The 23636-nt window shown below is 52.1% G+C and overlaps 1 protein-coding gene and 1 non-coding gene across 3 annotated transcripts in view; both read right to left on the reverse strand.

The window, feature by feature from the left end:
• Window positions 1-573: 573 nt before the first annotated feature.
• Window positions 574-685, reverse strand: LOC138990078 (U5 spliceosomal RNA). Its single transcript, XR_011466242.1, has one exon. It is a non-coding gene; the product is annotated as a U5 spliceosomal RNA (small nuclear RNA).
• Window positions 686-1032: 347 nt separating this feature from the next.
• Window positions 1033-23636, reverse strand: part of UXS1 (UDP-glucuronate decarboxylase 1) — a 56928-nt gene continuing 34324 nt past the window's right edge. For both annotated transcript variants that reach the window (XM_070379494.1, XM_070379493.1), the window contains exons 7-15: window positions 18129-18233; window positions 15831-15890; window positions 14143-14264; window positions 10935-11054; window positions 10392-10435; window positions 7013-7073; window positions 5365-5422; window positions 3591-3694; window positions 1033-1513 (exon numbers count right to left, since the gene is read on the reverse strand). In XM_070379494.1, coding sequence (XP_070235595.1) covers window positions 1382-1513; window positions 3591-3694; window positions 5365-5422; window positions 7013-7073; window positions 10392-10435; window positions 10935-11054; window positions 14143-14264; window positions 15831-15890; window positions 18129-18233 — 806 coding nt within the window. In that variant the 3' untranslated portion in view covers window positions 1033-1381. The remainder of the gene's footprint in view (window positions 1514-3590; window positions 3695-5364; window positions 5423-7012; window positions 7074-10391; window positions 10436-10934; window positions 11055-14142; window positions 14265-15830; window positions 15891-18128; window positions 18234-23636) is intronic.

Here is a 23636-nt window from a genome sequence, read left to right on the forward strand (position 1 = left end):
CCCCAGGAGATTCTGAAGGACAGACAAGCCTAGGTCACCCTGGTAAGTATGGAAACAAGCACAGTGCCCCTGCATCAGGCTCTGATCCCTTTGGTGTCCGTGCGGGATATGCCACCACCAGGCAGTGCCAACCGACTCAAAATGTGTCGCTTTAACTCCCTGCATGTTCTTCCATTTGTTGTAAGAGGAACTTGGAAAAACCTAACACTGAACTTTGAAAGAATTCTTAGTGAAAGCGGGAGTTCTCAGTTTCTACAGCACAGGTCAGTAATGGCACTTCCTTTTTTCCATCTGGTCTGTGCTCCCAGAGAAGGCGACACAATGATGCTAACCTTGGGTACACACAGCAGAGAGCACTGTGTGCACAGTTTCAGCTCACATCCATGCAACAAGTTACATATTATACCAACCTGGATGTTTACAGAACTTTCTTTAAAATCAAATTCACCATTTTTTGTAGCCATTCGATCTTTAAAATTAAATTCTCTAATATTTTTCTTAACGTTCAAAGATGCACCATGCAAAGTAGAAACTGTTAAAGTGAGCTTAAATTTCTTTTTTTTTTTTTTTTTTAGCCTTGGAAGAGCAAGGCCTCAAAAAATTGGGTACACACTCAGAATTGTTCCTCTTAGAAAAATTAGTAAAAGGCAGAAGATTTATATAGTCTGAAGATAAACCAGAGTATGAGTTTCAATATTTTATTAAAATAGCATATTTAACCACTTGTTAACCAAGAATATTAATTTTGTCCCACCCACCCCAACCCCATATGCAGCACGACACAGTAGTGATTTCAAATATCCTTGATCGTGATAACCAACAGAAACATTTCAAAGTCAAGTTTGCAACTAAAAACTAGACCTTGGAAAAATTCTGCATTAGAAGAAACATCACAAAGCTCTCGAGCAGAATTCTTTTCTCTGCCTGAGAATTAATGCAGTATGCCACCCCCGACATTACTGCCGGTCTGCTTTTTCTCCTCTATGCATAGAATAACGTCTCATTTATAAGTACCCACTTCATAAATAAATCGGCATTTTCACCTCATTTAATGTTCCTTTTCAGCTTCACAAAGAAACCAGTAAATAAAACTGTCGACGACAGTCACGACATAGGCTCTCACAGCAAGATAAAAAACTTGAAAATATGCAGAGATGCATCGACGCTATTTTACATAAAAAGATTTTAAAAAGTGCAAGGCAAAATCTGCAGTTTTTTAGGGGAGTTTTTAGGCACATCCATTTCTTAAAGCAAGCTTCAGTATGAATTCCAGTTTTTTTCTTCATGACACCTGTTTTAGTTAGTCTTTCTTTAAAAAAAAAAAAAAATACATCCTGTCAAGTCTGAAAAAGGGCATCTATGGTCCTGAAAGGCGAGGTTTTCAGTTATGGCGTGTCCGTCCTTTTTTTATCCTTGCCGGCTTTGGTTTGGGGATGTACTGATTATTTGCCTGGTACTCGAGTTCTTTCCGGAAGTAGTGGATGGCTTTGTTTAACCCTTCCTCCAGTGGGACCTGTTTAAAGAGAGGGTGAGGATGAGGGGCAGCCCCCGCCTGCATGGTGCACTAGACCAGCACGGTGCTCCCTTCTTCTCAGAAGTCTCCACGGAGGAAGGTGCTCAGGAAGGCAGCCAGGTAAGAGCCACACACCTGACTCTCCTGGGGACACCCACCCTTTGGACCTTCACCCCTGGGGACCTGACACCCTCTGCTCTGTCACCACCCCCATGGGACCCAAAAGCCTCTGCATCATCACCCACCCCTCGAGGGACCTGACACCCTCTGCTCTGTCACCACCCCCGTGGGACCCAAAAGCCTCTGCATCATCACCCACCCCTCGAGGGACCTGACACCCTCTGCTCTGTCACCACCCCCGTGGGACCCAAAAGCCTCTGCATCATCACCCACCCCTCGAGGGACCTGACATCCTCTGCTCTGTCACAGCCCCCCAACCCCGCCCGGGACCTGACACCCTCTGCTCTGTCACTCCCAGGGAATCGAAACCATTGCACCTTCAACCCCAGGGAGTCTTCACCCTCCGCACAGGGACCGGGACAACTGGGCAGCCTCATAATGTGGAGGCCGCCAGAGCAAGCACGGAGCAGGAATCACAGCAGGTGCCCACGTCGTGCAGACACCACAAAGGACAGGAAAGCAGCAGCCCAAGGGCAGCCCACCTGGAGGACAGTCAGCCCGGGGAACGGGGGACCCTTGCCCCAGGAGGAGGGCAGTTCAAGGGGCAAGGGACCCACCCCCAGGGAGGGGGGCAACCAACCCGGCAGGGACAGATGAACCCACGCTCCAGGTCGGGGCAGTGAGTCTGGGGAGAACCCAGGTCCCAAGGAGAGGACCAGTCAGCCCAGAGAGGACTCAGAACAAGGAGGGGGGCAGTCAACTGGGGGGAAAGGGGATGGGGAGGGGGACCCAGGCCCAGAAAGGAGAGCAGTGAGTCCTGGTAGGACAGTCAGCCTGGGGGATAGAGGGACCACAGCCCTAAGGGGGCCAGTCAGCTTAGGGGGAGAAGGGACCCACACCCCAGGTAGACTCAGTGAACCAGGAGAGATGAGGGACCATGCCCCAAGAGAGGGGCAGTCAGCGTGGGAGGACACGGGGACCTTCGCCCGAGGAGGGAGGCAGTCAGCCTGGGGGTACGCACACCGAGTCCCGGGGGGACAACCCATGTCCCAGGGAGAGGGGCAGTCTACCAGGAGGAGACAAGGAGAGCTTTGCCCTGGGGTGGGAAGGAGACTTTTGCCCAAGGAAGGGAGCAGTCATCCCCAAGACGGGTGGGGGACCCAGGTCCCAGAAGGGGGGCAGTCATTCCCAGGGTGGGGGGACAGGGGATTCTTATCCCAGGAAGGGGCAGTCAGCCCGGAGAGGACCCAGGCTGCAGGGTGGTAGGCCGTCAGCCTGGGGACTGTGGGACCTTCATCACAGAAAGGGGCATTTAGCCCACAGGGTATACAGTCAGTCCGGTTGGGCCAGTCAGCCAGGGGGATAGGGGACCCATGCCTCAGGAGGTAGGCAGTCAGCCTGGGGGACCCTCATCTCAGGGGGGATGGTTAAGGGGGCCCCATGCCCTGGGGGGCGGGAGTCAGCCTCTGGAACCTGGGGACACCAGGTCCAGGGGACAGCATTCCTGGCTTGGGGAGCCACACTGGGAGGCTGAAGGCCTTTAAGAGGACGGGAAAAGCTGGGAGGTCTGCAGTTCGCAGGCTTCGGCTTCTCACTCACCCACCCTGCTTGGCCTGCGTGGGGGCCAGTTGGGATGAGGTCAGACAGGTAATGGACACCAAGGTTGGCTCTCCTCACCCATGACACCCTGGCTGAATGGACGGCCAGACCCTGCAGGGTTACTCAGTTCTAAGCCTGCACCGTCGCCCCCTCAGTGCGGCTTTCCAAGTGAAGCCAGCGAAGTGAGACCCTCGATGGCAGATGCCCCAAGAGTCCAGGTCACAACTCGTAATGGAGGAGGAAGGACACAGGCCTGGAGAGGACCCTGCCAGGGCTGCCCCACTCGGCAGTACCCGTGAAGGATAAACATGGGGAAAGGCCTTCTCCAGGGGCGGCGATAGTCCCGACCCCCTCTTACCACTGGCTCCCACCCCAGCATCAGCTTTGCTTTCTTGATGTCTGGTTTCCTTTTCTGGGGGTCATCCTGGGCTTCAGAAAGAAACTGAATTTCACTCCCACTGCCTGAATTTAAGAAAAAAAAAAACAGAATCAGGAACCACTGAGGTGTGATTTTTATACATGAGCGTCAAGTCCCACCTGCACAGGAACACAGATGCAGACGGTGTGATATGTCCTAGTCCCCTCGCTCTGGCTCCACAGGCCTGAGCCACCCTGAGGTGGGTGAGTGGGCAGGCCCCACGCTGACCACCACCCTCAGCCAACATGGCCTTGCGCCCATTGCCAACACCGCAGATGCCCCGGTGAGCCATCCTCCAGGCATGAACACCCTACCAGAGCCCCTCGCCTGCAGTCAGGCCGCCTAACGAGCAGCATGCAGGGGAGTGAATGTGGGCCAGCCCTGGTCAACACCTTACATAGGCCTGGCCACCGACACCCTACAAGAGCCACCCTGAGCCTACACAACGATGTCCAGCCACCCTGGACAGACCGCATGCAGAAGGATGGAAGCCTGGCCGGTCCAGCTTCCTTGCTGGGCCCACACCCTGCCAGTCAGCGGAATGAAGACATCCCAGTGACCTCTGGCCAGGCCTGCAGAGGGAGGCCCCACTCCAGGATCTGGAGTGAATAAAACAGCTGCTGTCTGAAGCCACTGGTGTTTGGGGCTGTGTATCACACAGCCGTCCTCCTGGGATTTACACAAACTTCTCCACTTCAGCGTGAGCACGACCCTGAGGATCTGGTCACATGCAGACTCCACTCTGGGACATGCGGGCAGGTCTGTGGGTCTGCATTTCTCACAAGATGGTGATGAAGCTGCTGGTCGAAAGGCCTCACTCGGGGTGCCAAGGCCCAGGGTCCAAGGTGAGCTTCCCCACTGGGGAAAGGTGGACAGACCCCCAGTGGAGACGCCGGGGAAGAATGTAAACAGAGGCTGCTGAGATTTCTGTCTGAGGAAGACTATCCCCTGTCCTGTCCGACTGTCCAGGCTGGTAGCTGACAGCTCGGTGCCAGGACAGACCACCCCAGGCACTGTAGCCGGCTAAAGTGGGGGTCTGGACAGGCCCACATCTTGCTCACGCAATTTAGCCAAACCCATTCCAACCTGGTTGTGTCTGAAACTCTGATTTCCTGATCGACCGTGGGAAGCAGACATTCCTGAGACAGGCTCCTGGGAGCCCCAGGACACCTGTGACAAAGGGCACAGCCCGTGGACGCCAGCAGCTCACGGACAGCTGGAAATACACAAACTGCTTGTGGCTTAAGAGCACACCCTCTCTGGAGCCACTCCCAGTGTCCACACCACCTGCCCCACGGCCAGGGCGGCCAGGACTGCATACGGAACCTAAAGCTGGCCACCAGACTCTGTCAGAAGCACACAGGTCAGCATTGCCCTCTTGCTTCCTGAAGTCCTATGCTCGTCATGGCCAGCATGTGGCACCAGACAGTGGTCACCGGTGGAGAACTGCTAACCACGTCACATCTCAGGCACCAGGGACAACTGGACGTTCCCGCTGTGCAAAGACCTGATGTCACCACAGGGACCCAAGCCAGCCCCTTCCCCTTCATCTTTCCATTACTTAAAGCATCTCAAAACAGTGGGGCGCTCCTGACCCAGTTCTGCTTCCCATCCAATTCAGTCAGCGAGTGTTAACCATGCACTGTCCAGACAAGGTGTTACTAACCGACAGGCCAGCTTCGCTCAGCGAGGCCCCTGCCCCTGTTCTACTCACCAACGAGGTTTTTGATGAGCTGAGCAAATTCTAGGATGGTGTGTTCTTCCGGGTTCCCCTGAGGAGGAGAGGGTCTCTGGTTAGCAGTGTCGATGCAACAGGACGCCACCACCCACATCCCCTGGAGTGCTTGCAGGCTCACGAAGTCACTGGACGCCCACCTCCATGAGGGTTCCGCAGGAGGCACAGCACGGCTGGGGGCTGCACTATGCCTGTCCCCGCCTTGGCCTTGGTCGGGGGCAGCTAATGGGGACACATCCCCTGGTCCAGGTACAGGATGATGTCCAGGAGCAAAGGTTCTGTAACCGCAGTGTTGCTGGGCAGGAAAGCCTGGTTCTGCCAGCAGGCTCCCCCGGGACACTCGATACCCCAATGGGTAGTGAAGACCCCTGAGCTCAGACACAAAGCCCGACAGAAACGAAATGTATTCAGAGATGTGGGCTGCGGGCAGCCAACAGGAGAGACAGGACGTGGTTGAAGGACAGCTGACTTCTGGGGGGTTTGAGGAAAACCATTTTCTCCTTCTCTTCCTCCCCTACACCTTCTAGCAGCCTCAGCCCCTTCCCTTTCCAGTCCTGCTCATCCCATCATGAGAGACCACCATGAAGTCTGGCAACTGAATGTCCTAAGTACTCTTTGTTCTCAATCTCCTAATTTCCTCTGAAGCAAGATGATGACAGAGGCAGGCAGGGTTGTTTTTGTTTAACTGCTAACTCATGTCCGACTCTGCGAATCCTGGACTGCAGCCCCCCAGGCTCCTCTGTCCACGGGATTCTGCAGGCAAGAATGCTGGAGTGGGTTGTCATTTCCTTCTCTAGGGGACATTTCCGAATCAGGGATTGAACCAGCATCTCCTGCATTAGCAGGCAGGTTCTTTACCACTAAGCCACTGGGGAAGCCCAAGGTTGTACCATAAATATATGGAGAGTTTTCTGCCAGCAAGAACCAAAAACAACAAGCTGCTCTGCAGAGAAGTGTGTCCTCCAGCATAAGGGGCGAAAGGCTAGAGGAGACAGCAGGATAAACCACCTCCCAACCCTGCCAGGAGTGCCAGGGGCTACAGGAAGCCAGACACAGAGCTGCCCAAGGTGGGTCTGGGCCACCCGCAGCCCCGGCAAGGGAGGGAAACAGTCCTAATCCTTTACTTTCTATGTCCCTGGAAAGCGAGCTTTATAATGACTAGCTGCAGGAGAAGAAGGGGATGACAGAGGAGGACATGGTTGGATGACATCACTGACTCAACGGACATGAGTTTGAGCAAACTCTGAGAGACAGTGAACGACAGGGAAGCCTGGCATGCACAGCCATGGGGTCACAGAGTCAGACACGACTGAACGACTGGACAACAAAACTGCACGATATACGATGGAGAAAAGACATACAAACACCCCCACTACCAGCAGACTTTGCGAGCTCTGAGACCTAGCCTCCAGGTGGATGGAGTCAGGTTAGTGTTTACTATGCGGTTCATCCATCCTTTGCAGACACCTTACATCTTGGCGGACTCCTGTTTCAATCTGTTCTGTGATTTTTCCTCTAGTACTGGTTAAGTGGCAAACAGGTTCATGGGCTAAGCTTGCTGACAGCAAGTGAACCACAATAGGAACCGGACTGCTAAGCAGGCAGTGGGTGGCGGGGATGGACTCACCAGGTTGACGGGGCTGCTGACGTTGCTGTTCATGAGTGCCACAAGGCCATTCACCAGGTCACTGGAAAAGAGGGGAGGCCGCTCAGGTGCCCGCTGATGCCCACAGGTGTGGTGCATCAGACATCAGCCACCTCCCGGGAGGAGAGATGGGACATCAGAATAAAATCCTGCACGCTAGAGGGCGTGGAGGATGCTCAAGTATTCTAGGAGACAAGGTGGTGTTGGGGAGCTGCCTTCTGTGGGCAGGTGTAGACAGACGACTGGACAGGATGGGAGCTGAGAGATGGGGCTGAGTTCCCTACGCTGTGTATTTCTGAAACTGTTTAACAATTAAAAAGTAAAAGTAGACACACATTCAGAAGAGATGGTGTTTATGCAAGTTTCTGAGGAAAGACGATGTTTAACATGAACCCAGGTAGTTGGCCCATGCGGAAAAGCAGATGGTTTTTAAAAAAATAAGCTCCCCTGCAAAAAAAAAAGAACTCCAGTATGTGAGTCCTATACTAACAAGTCAGATAAAGCAGATAACCCCAAGCATTAAAATGAGTTCCCTGGCCCTCCGGGCCTTACCTCCCCCCAGAGCCTGCGGCTCCCAGAGGGAACTGTCGGGGTGTCTAGATGCTGCCAATGGACTGTGAGCAACTGGGCCATGATGGGGACTGTGAGGAGGCAAACTTGCCCTAACCAAGGTTTGGTTCTTATTTATAGAACCATTAAAGGGTGGTTCTGTCAAGAAAAAAAAAGTAACTTGTAAAAATGACACCTCAGTGCTACGTAAGCACGGGCTAAGGCATTCCCCCAGCTGTTTCTGTCGAGGTTGCCGGGGTTCTGCACACGTGGCCGCTGGGAAACTCTTTCCTCCTCCATCACAACCAGCAAGGAGCACGTTGCTGTGCTCACCTCTGAAAAAGGATCTTAGTGTTTCCTCTCCTTTTCATTGCGGGGGGAAAAAAAAAATCTGGGTGGGGGGGGTTGCTATTTAGCAAACACTGTTTTCTAGGATCTTGTTTATAACCAATGGGTGTTTTGGGAACATGCCTGAAGTCCACTCTGCTCTTGCAGATCAAGCACAGATGCAGATAAACACTCGGTGACCCAGGATGTTTCCTCTCTCCTAGAAACGAACACAGGCCCCTCCATCACTATGGCGGTAATGACCACATCCCAACTCCCCCTCTGATGACACACGTCTCTGCCTGTTTTGAATGACACTGAAAGCTCCTGTTCAGTAGCATCCATGAGTTTTTAACACTGAATGGTGGGGGTCCCCATACTAAGCTGGAAGGTGATAGCATCATGTAATCATTCGGAGGAGGTGGAAATGGGGCATGCATCTTTTGTGCAACAGACCTTCCACTTCTAAGGTCAGAGTTGCATAGATTATACCCATTTAACCTGAAGTTCTTTTAAAGTGTCATTCTGACAAAGCTACTTTTTAAGACAACACTGCATTGCGTCTGTGATGGGGTGAGGATGCAATCTGCCTACGAGAGGACCAGACACAGACAGGACAGGACATCGGCGCACAGGCCACCCTGAGACCCCAACAGTCACCCAGAGACTGTGCCATGCTGCTCCTGGGCAACCATGGATTTTGGAAATGGGTAACTTAGTTCAGCAATGCAAGGCCCCCACGTTGTGCATTTTGATTAGTAACTGTGAAGTAGAAGAGTCTCAGTGTCTATAAACCAGCTTATTTAAAACAGCCTAGCCCTGGTGAGCTGACCATCTTGGCCGAGCCTTGAACAAGGTAGAGTGGAGGCCAGGAAAGCTCATTCCCCAAGTTTGGGGGAGCCTCATGTATCAGGGCCCAGTGACCATGGAAGCAAGACCAGCAGATAGCACAGCCCCATGAAGAGACATTCTGCCCAGAGGGTCCCCAGCAACACTCCAGTGACCACATCAAGGTCCCTCAGGCTGCATGTTGGTGTCTGGTGAGGGGCACATGGACTGTGCAGGGCAGGCAGCAAGGTGCGTCCTGTCCCGCTTGGGACAGAACGCAACCCATGTATCACGTGATGCTTAAAAGACTTTAACAATCAGCAAAAAAAAAGCATCTGAGAGGTTACTTTAAGTGATTTCATATCTGATTGATGCCTTTGAAATAAGAATGTGTTTTGATTGATGTCTTGTTTACTGCACAGACTCTGGAATATTCCATGAGGTGGTATGGCTGGAGGAGTCTGGGGTCCTTGATGAGGCTGTTGGAGGAGATTCAATGTGACTAAGATACCAAGATCCCCGAGAAGTGCGCAGACGGGGAGGAGGGGTGGGATGGAGATGTGTCAGTAAAGCAGGCGGTACCTGAGAGACACGCCCCTCCCCCAGCACAGTCCCCACACTGACACAGACCTCGCCCACTCCCTCAGCACGCACGGCTCTGGGGTCAAGTGCCCTGACCTGGAAACAGGCGGCTAGGTTGTGCTCAAATTCCTTCTCAGAATATTTGGGCAACAAAGTGGGCCAGTGACAAGATGGTCTCAGGCACTGCCCTCCTGGCCAACATACTAACAGGTGTGAGAAAAACACTGCTCATTATATACATTTACTCACAACTTTCCTCTGGACTAAATGTGAAAATTCACAAACACTTGCAGGAAAAAAAAAAACAAACTACAGTGATTACATGTTTAATTTTTTCTCTCTTTTAAGCCAGGCAAAAGTTAGGGTGACTCCCTGGGCCGGGGTGGGGCTGGGGGCTACCTGCCACCACTTCCCCCGACAGCACCCCTGGGGTGGCCACAGAGCTCCAGGAATGGCGTATTCTAGTGCACAACGTATCGAACACCCAACTAGCGTGTGCCCAGTGACTCAGGACACCACAAAACGATGCAGGATCCACCATCTCCTGGCACGTGGGAGAATGGTCTGGTAGATGTAACTGCTCACACACTAACTCTTAGAACCTAGATTGCACTGTAAAACTTGCCACCAACCAAACTGGCTGACAAAAACCTAGATTTAGGAGGATGACCGAGAAAATGTAAATATTACCTGTGAGATAATTCAACAGTTATTAAAAATGCTTTTAACTGCATGTAGTTTTGACACCACATTCCTTGACAACACGACACTTGGCCTTATCTTTCCCTCAATGAGGACGATCTCGTCCACCCAGGAGGCCGTGTCCCCAGGGTCTGATTCCAGCATCTGCGAGTCTGTTGGATGCAGAGGCCAGGACCTCACCGGCCTGATCTGGAGCCCCCGGGTGACCGGCAGGGCCGGTGGGTCTGCCGACCAGACACTAGGTGGCAGCAAGGGACCAGCATGCCTGACCTCCGCTCACAGAGCTCCCAGGTACCCATGCAGGAGCAGAGCAGTCTGTCCCGCCCAAGGCTGAGCAACTCAGATGGGAGCTGCGGCCAGCCCGGGGTCTTACCTGACATACTGGAAGGCCCTCGTCTGAGATCCAGATCCGTACACCTGCAGGGAGATGACAGTGAGGGTCCTGAAACCACAGACGGGGACCTCAACCCTGATGCCCTCGGGATCCAGAGGCTGTGGCTCCAGGCCCTGCCAGGTCACACGGGAGAGGGTCCAGCCCCCATGGATGACACCCCAGGGTTCCACTGTGGGAGGGCCTCCACCAGACCTGGAACCTCCCCCAGAGGCACCTTGAGGGGCCCTGACTACAGAGACACCCCTCCCAGGGGAAGGGGCCCTGAACAGGGAGACGCCCCAGGGCCAAAAGCATGTAGAGAGGGGTCTTCACAGGCAGACCCTGTGCCCAAGGCAACAGGGTGTCTGTGCCTGGGGACAGAGTGACCTGAGCCCGTCCTCAGTCACAGCTCCCATAAGCTTCCTCCCTCCCTCCCTCTGAGGACAGCGGGGACATGGGACTCAGGGCCAGCTTCCCCGGATGGGACGCCCTTACTCCGAGCCCCACAGACAACATCCCCACGCCTGCCCGCTGGCCACGCACTGTGAGCGGCTCCCCCTGCAGCGCCTGCAGGATGAAGTTGCTGACCACCCGGCCATCATTCATGTGCATTCGGGGCCCGAAGGTGTTGAAGATCCTGGCCACGCGCACTTCCACGCCCTCCTGCAACAGACAGAATGTGAGCCCTGTGCCCCACAGATGAAGGATTCACCATCACCGTGCTTCGTGGCTGCTCCTTCCAGATGCAGGGGCTTTGCCCTGCACACACGGGATGTATGTGCTCTGTAATCAAGCCTGGAGTCTGCAGAGTCACCCCAAACTCACAGGAGCCCCGGATCCCACTGCCAGGAGGCCCTGGCGTGAACACAGTGCAGAAACCTGAGGCCGTTAATCGGGGCAAGAGGAAATGATGGGTGTACATTTTTTGCCCCAGTAAATAAGTATCTATTTTCTCAACAAGCATCATGTTATGCATCTCTTTCCCAATCTCTTTCACATCGTTTTGTGTAAACTAATCACTCAACAGAGATTTAAATGTCAGTGAATGTTTAATAGCTGATTTGAAGAAAAGTAAGACAACACTTTGTCCTGGGGAAGGACCACATTGTACCTACATCCCCTTCTGTTCTGCTGAAAAACTCACCTGTTTAGTGAAAAACCAGACCACCTAGCACCTGATACAATCGATTAGCTCAATGCCTGGGGAGATACACACTTAACGCTGATTACAGCAATGGAAGTCCCACGTGGTGAGACTGCGGACCTTCGCTCTCTTCTGCACGTTATTTCCAACCTTCCTGTTTTCACTACAATAAACATCTATTACTTCTGTAATTGTGGAAAACACACTTTCAAACACGTAATCAGGAAAGAGTGTATTTTTTAAACCCCCCAAACCTTCTGCAAACTATTAATTTCACAGGCTGCTTTGTCAGTGATAACTGTTTCTATCACCTACTCTGAATCAGTGAACTCTTAGAGCAATCCACCAGACAACAGACATGTATCTCCTGGACCGAAGGGCTCCCCCAACCAGGAGCAGGTGAGGGCTGTGGAGAGTGGGGACCCACACATGCCCCCAAGCCCACAGGGCAGGCCTTGTGGGGCGCGGCAGACATGAGTCTTGGGGCAGGCGTGCTGACCAGAACCCACAAGTTACTTGGCACTGTTGGCCCAGATCCCATTGTCACAAAAACTGCTGAGCCTGTGTCCACGGGCAACTCCTAGACTGGACACCATGACTGATCCCTGTGTACACTGTCCCCAGGGGGATGCCCACTGTCACCCTGACCACCACGTGACTTCTGCACACAGGCAACATCATCTGCTCGGGTTCTTGGTGGGCAGCTCCTGCAGGCAGCACCTGCAGCAGACGCGTTGGGCAGTGAGTGACACCTTCTGAGGGCCACCACCCAGAGGACTCCCACTAGGTACATTACTGTACAGATTTTTGAGACAGTGTGACTCTCTCAAGACCTGTGCATGGGCCACAGGTCCTGGCATACAGTCAGTGCTCAATAAATGCTGGCTATGCTGCTACTAAGTACCCTTAGTTATTATGAGCTTATACCTCATATGTACACTTACAACATTAAGTTACGCTACTAATTTTTTAACAAAACTGAAAGTTCAACAATAATGTCCTATTTGTGCACCACCTTTATTTAGCTCCGTAAAAGCCAAGAAATACTCCCACAGTCTGAACACAAAAGAAAACAGCCTACAGTCTACAAACCTATCACACGATAAAGTGTAATTATGTACCCTCACGTGCTCAAGTTAGTGTTCTTAGGCACCAACATACACAGAGGCTGTTCCTGGGAGACCGGTTTAACTTTTGGTGTCAAAATATCCTGGGCTCAAAAATGCTGCAGGTAGCACTGACATAACTACACTACCACGTGTGAAACAGACGGCCCGTGGGGAGCTGCTCTGCAGCACAGGGAGCTCGGCCTGGTGCTCTGTGCTGACCTGGAGGGGTGGCGGGGGGGGTGGTGAGGTGAGAGAGCCTCAAGAGGGAGGGGATATGTGTATACACAGGGCTGAGTCATGTCACTGTACAGCAGAAACTAACACAAGATTGTAGGGCAATTACGCTCCAATTTAAAAAAAGATGATATAGGTGTGTCTTTTCTAAAACTGATTAAAATAAATGAATAATACAAGTCATTTGCCCCAGAGAAACTTTGAAAGCGATTAGTTCGGCCAAGAAATATGAAATATGCAGAAAAATGTAAATACCTACATCAGCACAAGGTTGTTCAGTGGGTCTTCAACACTTGTGAAAGTTAAAAATATAAGGAAAAAAAGTCTCTGGTAATTGCACCCCCCGCTTAAAAAGAAACAAAGTGTTCAGGGCCTCCCAGCCCAGCCCTGAGTTCTTGGCACTGGGTACCCAGGCAGCAGCGCCCACCCCACCTTGCACAAAGCCCATGGACAACTGAGCTCCGACTGGGCCATGATGATGAACCTCAATCCAAGGCTGCTCCCAGGATGGATGCCTGCTAGTCTTTCAGTCCTCAGAGCTTTCAGTCTCAGAGGTCTCGTCTCTCAGTCCGAGAGAAACAGGTCTCCCTATCACAGAGGCCTGCCCTGAAAAAACCTGGCCACAGTCATTTACCTACATGTCCCTCCAGTAAAGAGTATGTCAGTGAGGACCCCAGAACTGATCAAGCACAACGGATGGCCTGCACATCTCACTGGTGTCTGCACAGCCTTCAGGTGGGCGGCACAGGGCCTGTGAGCAACAGCTCCCGGCCCAGGGCAGACAGCGGGAAGCCAGGTGGGAACCCAGACCCCACCCCTCAGCTGGGAGTGAGAAGATCCATGGGCAGGCCACAGCACAGGGTGACTAAGGAGGCAGGGACTCAGAGGGTGAATAACAATCCCTGAAGGTGCCCATGTGAAAGCAAAAATGAAGTATACCCACTAGATAACAGAAAGAGAAGTAAAAAGTTAAAAAAAAAAAACCGTCTACCGACCCGGAGGCCTTGGGAAAACTGAAGTACTTATTATTAACTGCTGGTGGGCAGTTAGTCATAAAGCTGATCCAGCCACGCTGGGGTCTTCAAAACCCAAGGCTTCATCCCCAGAAATCATTGTTTAAAAAAGAGACAGGGGAAAGGCTGCTGACAGCACCGTTAATTTACGACAGTGGGGAACCGGGGAACCCGACCCTGGACAGGGTCAACCATGGTCAACTGTACTCGATCCAGCACAGTGACCTGTCTACACCACCAGCCCGCGATACCTGCTTCATGTAGGCATAGCACATGGTCTCAGCGACTCGCTTCCCTTCGTCATAGCAGGCTCGGGGTCCTATGGGATTCACGTGGCCCCAGTAATCCTCAGTTTGTGGGTGGACTTCAGGGTCTGCGGGAGGGCGGGGGGTGGTGGTGGAAGAGGAAGCACTTTCAGAACCTCCCTTTGTTCAAGTTCACATGTTTGACAGACAATGGATAACAATGATGCAAAACGGAGTTTGGGAAAGACCAGGATAAGCATCTCATCTGGAAAGACACCTATCAGAGGGGATTCGGGATTTCTGCTAAGGGCAGGGCAGGCTGGACACCCACAGAGAGGCCCTGAATGCCGCAGAGGCCCAACAGAAAAGGGTGGACACAGACACCTGCTCCTCGGCTTGCACCGTTGGGGCGGAAATGCCAGAGGTTCAGAGGGGGTGCCACCTTCACCCCCTCACAAAGCCGCTTTGCTACTCCAACAGCGAGGGTGCAGGGGACACATCATCTCAAACCCGTCCCCCCTTCAGCATGGGGGGCCGGCAGACCAGACGGGGTTGCCTGAAGGCACCACTGTTGGAGCAGACCCGGGGACCTCTGAGAGTCACCCTAACATCACTCACAAGCTGACGTCAGAGGCGAGATGCTAAGTGAGGGTAGTAGGGGGTCGTGGAAAAGACGTCCGGGGCAGGACAGGGACCATCAGGGCACTGAGACAGGAACAAGGACCTGGCCTCGCTGCTTCTAGGACACGTGACACAATGGGCCTCCTGGTACCGCGTGGGGACCTGCCAAGCTCTGCAGAGTCCAGAGGTGGGAAGCACAGGGACACAAGGTCCCCACCTCTCAATGCCCCTTCCTGGAGCTGGTGGGAGGAGGGCACTGCCTGGACGTCAGAGTTGTGGGGGTGTTCTGCCTTGCCAGTGGAGGCAAAGAGCAGAGCTGCGTCATCAGAACTGCAGCTTCTATGATTTTTTTCACTTGGTTCCCTTATTTATTTTTTTAAGAGGCATCTCTTCCCACATTGCCCTCTCACTTCCCGGCCGTGACAGCAACGCCTGGAGAAAATCACACTGCATTAGCAACTGGCTTCTGCTGCATCCACTAACTGGTTCTCCAGAACCCTGTGCCTGCGGGCAGGAGCCCCTGAGTGGACAGGGCCCTCAGCCCCCTCTGAACGCTCACATCTTCAAGGTTTGGGGCGGGGAGGGCAAAGCAGGCACCAGGGTTTTCTAGCTCCACCTACTTAAGGCTCTCTTAGAACCTACCCTAAAACAGTGGAGGCGACCAGCACACGTTTGTCTCCCCACCATCTGTCTCCTAACCCCTGAGCTTTCGGAGTTTGGAGAGTGGAGGGGGTGGGGGTGGGCTCTTTCACTAAAGAGCAAATCCTCTGGCTAAACCAGCAAAGCCTCCGTGATCTGACTCCTGAGGTGCCTCTGGAGCAAAGACACTTCTGTGGATTTTTAAGTGGCTGCTGCTTGTTGGCAAGGTGACATAACCGAGTCCTGGTGGGGGAGGTCCTGCAGCAGAAGAAAAAGGCTCATCCCACCCGGAGGAGGGAACACCTTGGTCGCTGCCCTCTGGAGAGGAACAGCCGGGAGGGCCTTTTGGAAACAAGTCTAGACTCACTGGTCCCTTTTCCCTCCTGCTGTGACAGGAGCCAGCTGTCCAGGGGGACGGAGTGATACCCACTCACCTCCGTACACCTCTGAGGTGGAGGCCAGGAGTAGACGGGCCCCAACTCGCTTTGCCAGCCCTGTGGAAACATGACAGGACACTGTCAGCTTCAAGGGACACGGAAAACACAAGCGCACAGTCAACTGAAGGAATGTTTTAGTACAAATGGTATCTGGTCATCCATGCATTGTAAGTTATCCACTCTTGCTGCATCTACTTTGGAATCTAAATTCAAACTGTAAGAAAAGCACAAACGAACTCCCAGAAACACAGCAGTTAGCTGGACATGTGTAACTGTGAACAGGGCCAAATGCACGGTCTGTGGGCTTTATTATAAGGTATGACTTGGGGAATTTTTTTATAAGATTCCTTCACCTGAACGTAGCAACCAGCACTCCATCAGGTAACTACCCCCACCCCCGTAGGCAGAGGGTAAGGTCCTTCAAATTCTGGCTGCCACTCTCTCCCTGATGGTCAGCCTTCTACCCTCTGCTCCCCACGTGCCCCGGGCACCTCCAACTGTGCCCAAGCGCGTCTCCTGTTCAGGCACCTCTGCCCCACTCCCTCTTTCCTTTGAGGTCCAGCTTCCGCAGGAGCTTCTGCAAAGCAACTGGCTGTGTCCGTGTCAGCTCTGACCCCTTCTCGCCTTCACCCCTCCCAGCAAGAACGGACTACTGTCACCTGCAGTGCTCAGGCCAAGCTCTAAGACAGCTGTCCCCAACCCTTCCGGCACCAGGGGCCAGCTTAATGGAAGACAATTATTCCAAAGACGCGGCGGGGGCTGGGGGATGGTTTGGGGACAATTCAAGCAGATTACATTTACTGTGCACTTTATTTCTATTATTATTACACTGTGATATACAGTAAAATAAGGACACACTTCGCCAGGTGCAGCTTAGCTGTCACTTGCCACTCACTGGCAGGGTTCTGACACGAGTCTGCAGCTCATTTATTCGGGTCTCTGCAGTCATACCTCTCTGCTCGTGATACTCTGTAACTGCAGCCACTCCCTGGCACTAGCATCACCGCCTCAGCTCCACCTGAGATCAACAGGCAGTGGAGTCTCATAAAGGGCTCTCAACCTAGGCTCCTTGCATGTGCGCTTCACACTGGGGTTCATGATCCTACGAGAATCTAATGCTGCCCCTGACCTGACAGGAGGCAGAGCTCAAGCAGAAATGTGAGTGATGGGGAGCGGCTGTAAATACAGATGAAGCTTCACTCGAGGCTCACCGCCTGCTGTGCGGCCCGGTTCCTAACAGGTCATGGACCAGTACCTGGAGCCCCTGCTCTAAGGGCATTTCAAGGCATCAGCTTTGGGAACCTCTCCATCCCTCCATCTCCGTGGTTGCCAAGTCCCCAACTGTAACCCTCATTTGACCTATCCCCTGTCAGCGGATAGGAGGGAGCATCCTGTAACAGGTGGGAGGAAGGTCATCTTTCTAAACACCGTGAGCATGGTAGCTGTTTCTGCACTGCCTCCAGCTCCACGTGGAGGCGGGGTGGGGGGGCTGGAGAGAGTTGGGGGCAGATGTGTGCAGTGGTAAGAACAGGGGTGTCTCCACCAGGTGACCTGACAGTCAGGACACAGTGCCCTGAGTTAGAGAAAGCATCCTTCACCTTCCGCAGAGCCCACTGCCCCGAAGGTTTTGTCTAACAGACTGTGCTCCCCTCCCTGCTGCCCTTTTCTCAAATTGAAATGCAGGGCTATTTCCCAAACCCAATTACAGAATCTGCTTTAAATATTCCATAATTAAATCCACTTTTCACTTGACATTTAAAGAAGTGGTTCCCATCTTCACTTTGCACCTAATCAAAACCCTTGGTTTTTAAACCCATGGAAACAGAAGCACCTCTGACCTCAACAACCCACATGCGTGTGGCCTACTCTCTGGATTTGTCTGTGGGCTCACACGCAGCCACCCGGGGCGGTGTTCACGTTCACCTTCCACTTTCAGGGTGAGGCCTGCAGTCAGTCTGGAGCTCGTTTCCTCAACCCCACGAGGAGGCTCTCCCACCCTCAACTCTGTGGGACCAGACCATGCCCCACCTCTCATCAGAATCTTCTAGCCCCGAGGCACACATGCCACAAGTAGGTGAAGTGCAGGAGGGGCAGGCGGCCACTTGGAAGGCAGGGGATGTCACTGAGGCAACGTAGACCGATTCCCACAGTGATGGAGCCCCATGCCGAGTTGTGACGGCAAACCCAGTCACCCCGAAAGCATGCATGGGGAAGGGGGGCTGAAGAACAGAACTGTCAGGATCCAACTCCTAGTCCCAACACCCTGACTGTCTGCAGGACGAGGGGCCGACTCACCCAGCATGTTCAGGGTCCCGATGGTATTGGTCTTCAGTGTCTTGATGGGGTTGTACATGTAGTTGGGAGGAGAGGCAGGAGAGGCCAGGTGGTAGATCTGGTCCACTGTGGGGGGTGGCAGGAGGCAAAACACACCTGTTACTTCCAGGGAATACACTGGAAAACGCTGACCTCCCAGAACTGGACCATGTGAAAACGGCGCTCATGTATTTTTCAGCGAAATTCTACTCATCACCTTTCATTCTTCTTAGAAACTAGTTTACTTATGCGACTGGAAGAACTTTGAACAGAAACAAAGTCTGATCATCTGGAACAAGAGTGTGCCGGGGCCCCTCAAGAGGCCTGTTCCCCTCTACCTGGAATCAGTCTGATAGCCGAGTGGATTGCTCTCTGAGAAGATCTATCCGGATAAAGTGCTCAGACTGGAAGGCAGACTGAGTTCTCAGACACAGAGAGAAGTGTGAATATCAAGATGAACGACATTTTAAGTTTATAAAAACAAATCTGACACAAAGGGTAGGGAAGTGTGGGAGATGAGAGCTTTTGTTCCGTTTCTACTTATCCTGCATATAAACACCAGATCTGGAGGTGGGTTTAGAGCCATGAACAGCAAAATGTCTGGATCCCACATGACTCCCCTGGTAGAGGTAACGCTTTAATATCAGTGCCCTCGACCTCAAAAAGGAATGAATAAATACAAATCTAAAACAACATTCATATGGAAACTCAAGGGTGTCCAAACAGCCATGATAACTTTGAAAAAGTGCAAAGTTGAAGGACTCACATTTCTGATTTCAAAACACAATACAAAGCTATGGTAACAGAAGGGTGTGTTACTGGCATCAAGACATAGAGACCAAAGGATCAGAGAGGACAGCTCACAAATGAACCCTCTGTGTATGATCACACGATCTCTGACAAGGGTGCTGAGCCATGCGGTGGGGAAAGGACAGTCTCTTTGCCAAGTGGTGTTGGGAAAACTGCACATCCACATGCAAAAGAACAAGCCTGGACCCTGATCTTACAGCACACAAACCCAACTCGAAGCAGACCAAGAGCCTAAACACAAGACTTAAAGGAAGAAAACGCCCAGAAGGAAACATGGGAAAAGCTGCATGACACTGAATTTAGAAAAGATTTCTTGAATCTGACACCAAAAGTAAAGGAAACAGAGCAAATATAGACAAATGAAACTACATCAAACATTTTGCCAGGATCAAAGGACACCATCAACAGAGTGAAAAAACAGCCCACAGAATGGGAAAAAATACTTGCTAATTATATGTGATAAGCTAATATTCAGAATATATAAAGAACTCCTAAAATGAACAACAACACAAAATCAACCAACTTAAAAGATGGCAAACACTGAATATGTTGAATATATCATCCAAAGATGATACACAAATGGCTAATAAGTGTATGAAAAAATGCTCAATGTCACTTATCAGAAACATGCAAATCAAGACCACACTGAGGTATTGCCTCACATGGATCAGGATGTCTACTACCAAAAACCCCCCCAAAAAGTAACAAACGCTGTCTTCAAGGATGTGGAGAAACTGGGGCCCCTGTGCACTGCTGGTGGGAATGCAAACACAGCAGCCGCCATGGGAACAGCGGGGCATTCCCTCAGAATACTAGAAATGGAATCGACACAGGGTAAGACATTTCACTCCTGGGGTTACAGCCAAGGGAGTGAAAAAGCAGAGTCTCAAAGAGGTGCTCGCGCTCCCACACGCACAGCAGCGTTAATTACAGTGGCCAAGAGGTGAGAGTCACGCAGTGTCCCTGGACAGATGACCCAATGAGCAAATGACTGCCCCCTCGCCCCTCCTGGGAGGGCTAAGGCACGCCCTGTAACACAAGACCTTGTGTTGCCTTAAGCAGTGTCTCCTTCCTACAGGGACACGTCCTGGCTGTAACAGTAAGGCCCCAGTGGCCTCCCAGTCACTGACAGTCTCCCGGAAGAATTACGGGCAGGACAGCGGGGGAAACTTCAGAACAAGCATAAAAAATCAGTCATGAGAGGTGCTAGGCAGATACCACAAGGCATTAATAACCAAGGTGAACTCTCACTACCCAGGAAAAAGTGCTCAGAGCCTGCCCACTGCATGACACACTGCACCCAAAACAAGCATGATGTTCAAACCGCTGAGCTGGGGGAGGGCGACTGGCGTGGCGATCTGTCCATGCTGGCTGCCGGCCACCAAGCGACTCTCCTGCCACCCCGTCCCGAGAACAAGGCTGCATGCCGGAACCGCAACTGGGAAAACAAGAGCCTTGAGAAATGAGCCCGAAAGAGCTCAAGTTAAAGAGTGATTAAAACAGTAAGTTCTCGAGTTCTCCTTTCTCACATAATTTCCTTAAATAGGTTCAAAGTAGTGTTCTTGGCAGGCTGTGGGCATGTTATTTTTATGCTGGGAGGAAGACGGGCCCAGGGTGGGGTGGCCACAGTGCACTGGCCCTCCTGTGAATTCTGAAAACCCAGGCAGTCTAACCCCAAATGAATGAATTCTGCACACGTGAGACATAGATACAGAAAGAAAAAGCGCTCAAAACTAACAGCTCGTGAGATAATTCAAAATTACTGCTCAGAATCCATACAAAAAAAAAAAAAAAAAAATCAAGTGCTATCTCCTACCAAAGGGGAAATCCACAGAGAAACAGGCGGAATATTTACATCTTCCTGCAGTATTTTTCTTTATACCGTGTTTTTTTAACCAAGTTCCCCACGTGACCTGTGTCAAACCTCTGCTGTGTCACGGCCACTCGTGGCCACACGGCACACACAGCCTGACCACTGCTCTCCGACACCAGCATCTATGATGGAAAACAGGGCTTAAAGATACAGAACTTTTCAAAGTGTAAAGACCAAATTTCTCTTGGCACGGAAAATTAAGATTGGGATTGTGCCTTGACTTCATATCAAATAATACTGACTTCATGCCAAGGGGAGGCTGCCTGCTTCAGGTCTGGCCCAGCACCGGATCAGCCACCAGCTGGCATGCCTGCCCGACCCCCACGATAACAAGCCAACGTGCTGGCTTCCCTGGAGGAATTCCACGTTACATGGAGGGTCTCAGCCCCACAGCCTCTGCGTTCGATGCTTACACTTGCACCATCACTGTAAGTGGGAAAAATTTTAAATTACTGAATATAATTCTACAGAAACATTCCAATCTGAGGGGCACTCTTCAAATGCCCACAGAAACACGGGCCCCAAGCTCTCAGCAAATGCCATTTTCAGTCTCACCTCTTACCAGCACCTGGCAGGGTTGCGGGGTGGGGGGTAGGGTCAGGTGTTGACAACTCCCCCCACCCAGGTCTCCCCTTGGATTCCTCTGCCTGGTACAAGGCACTAACAGAAAGGGCCCAGCACCCAGGGCTAACAGCTCACCCGACACGTGTTCAGAGAACTAACCGTGTCCACCACAGAGAGGTGACAACAGTGCCCGGGACATGGCAGTGCACCTCGGGGTCGCTACTGGCAGTGGTCAGGCTGCCCGTGGCTCCGGGCTCCTGGATGTCCTCCCAGGGCACTGTCAGGGCCAGGACCCAGCTCCCCAAACACGAGGGCCTCTCTGCCTGTTTCCTTCTCTGCAGACACGCTGCCCATGAAGCAGGGGGACAAGCTCTCAGGGAAGCTCTGGGGAGTCACAGGCTACACACATCAGGAGCTTAGACACAACCCAGGGTGACGACAGCAGTGACCTCACATCCATCTGGGCACTTCCCAAGCCACGTCCACTTCCTGGACGGCCAGGTGCAGCACACAAGTCCCGCCCCCAGCAGCATGGGGTAACGAAGCTGCGCTATGTTCACGCCATGGGGAGATGCTAACAGCACGGAGTGGGGGAGATGTGTCTCTGTAAAAAGACCTGGTGCAGCCGCACAAAAGAACACGACTAAGTGCCAAAAAAGAAAATAATGATAAAATAATAATGAAGTAGCACTGCATGAATGATACAGAACGATCATCAGGATACAAAAAGCAAGGGGGAAAAAATTCAGAGCAACACAAAAAAATGCTACTTTCTCTACCGTGGGGAAGAATCATGAATACCTGCTTGTGTTAACTGGGTCACAGAAGGGAACTGCAGATGAGCGAATGTTAAGAGCAGTCTCCTAGAGTGAGGTGGCAGACAGAGGCAAGAGGAAGACTTTTTAAGGCATTTCTTTTTAATTAAAAAAAAAAAAAATTGAACCATATAATTTATATTGCCTATTAACCATACATTTAATCTAAAAAGATCACATTTAAAGAAATTATTAGATATTAACAAGAACAGAGAGAGCATTTTTGGATATGAGGATTAATTTTCTATTTTCTTTTTTATACTTTTCCAAATTTTCTGTAGCATCTGTGTATTAGTTTTATCACTAGGAAAGAATCATCTTTTGAAAGGAGAGAAATAATTAAGATTCTCTTTTATGTAACTTTTAAAATTTTGTTTATTTTTTATTATTTCTGGCCTTTTAGTTAGTTAATTATTTCTGGTCTTTGTGGCTGCTCGGACTTAGTTGCTCTGCAGCATGTGGGAGCTCCCCAGATCAGGGCTCAAACCTGTGTCCGCTGCATAGAAAGCCAGACTCTTAACCCTTGACCACCACATTCTATCTCTCAGCCCCCGTGACCCTCCCATCTCTGCAGACTCCACTTTACCCACCCGTGTCCTCTGCACATGGATCAGAGGTATTTAAACAGTCATTCTGGTAACTCCATGTCCCTGCTACGTCTGCTCCAGGTCTGATGTTGGCTTTGCCTCTTCAGACCGAGTCCGTACTGTGGACGCGCACCATACACCAGGCACAGTGGAGATGAACAGGCTGGACACAAGCTGCGCTCGCTGCCCTGTAGCCCTCGAGGTCAGAGCTGACCCCCTGGGACCTCGGTGTGGTCTCCCTGGTTGTCCCTGGGTTTCCCTAGAGACTCTTCCTTACCTGGGGCCCTGGGATTCCTCTGGTGCACCTGTTGTCCTCAGAGTCTCCTTGAGGGGAGGGGGGAGTGAAGTGAGGGGAGAGGGGGTCCCAGGATGGGGTCTCCTTGTTGTGAGCCTAGGCTGGGGGCATCCCTCCATGCTGGTCAGGCTGTGGGGGGAGGTCGCCCCTGAGGAGCCTTCAGGGGAGAACTGGGTGCTCTGTGTGGATTTTTAGGAGGGTTCGTTCCCCCCACCCTCTTGCCCCTTGCTGGAAACCTGTCACTGAGAACCCCTCATGGGGCTCCTGGAGGGGAAACTTAACACAAGGGCCCCCGACCCCCAGAGCTGAGCTGGGACTTACAACCCATCCACACTGTCCCAGCCCCTGGGCAGCTCCCACTCACTTCCGCCCAGTCAGGCACACCAGGTGTGCCCAGCACCATCTCAGGATCCCAGGGGGCAGTGTGCCCTGGGCCTTCTGTCCCCTGCAGGAGCAGAGATGGCTGCCGGCCATCAGTCTGCTCATCACCCAGCTGTAAGGACAGGAGGGGCTACTCCAGGCTCCCAATTGGTCAGATCAGAAACC

Source organism: Bos mutus, chromosome 11 (assembly GCF_027580195.1).
Source record: "Bos mutus isolate GX-2022 chromosome 11, NWIPB_WYAK_1.1, whole genome shotgun sequence".
In the NCBI taxonomy this organism is placed as follows: Eukaryota; Metazoa; Chordata; class Mammalia; order Artiodactyla; family Bovidae; genus Bos; species Bos mutus.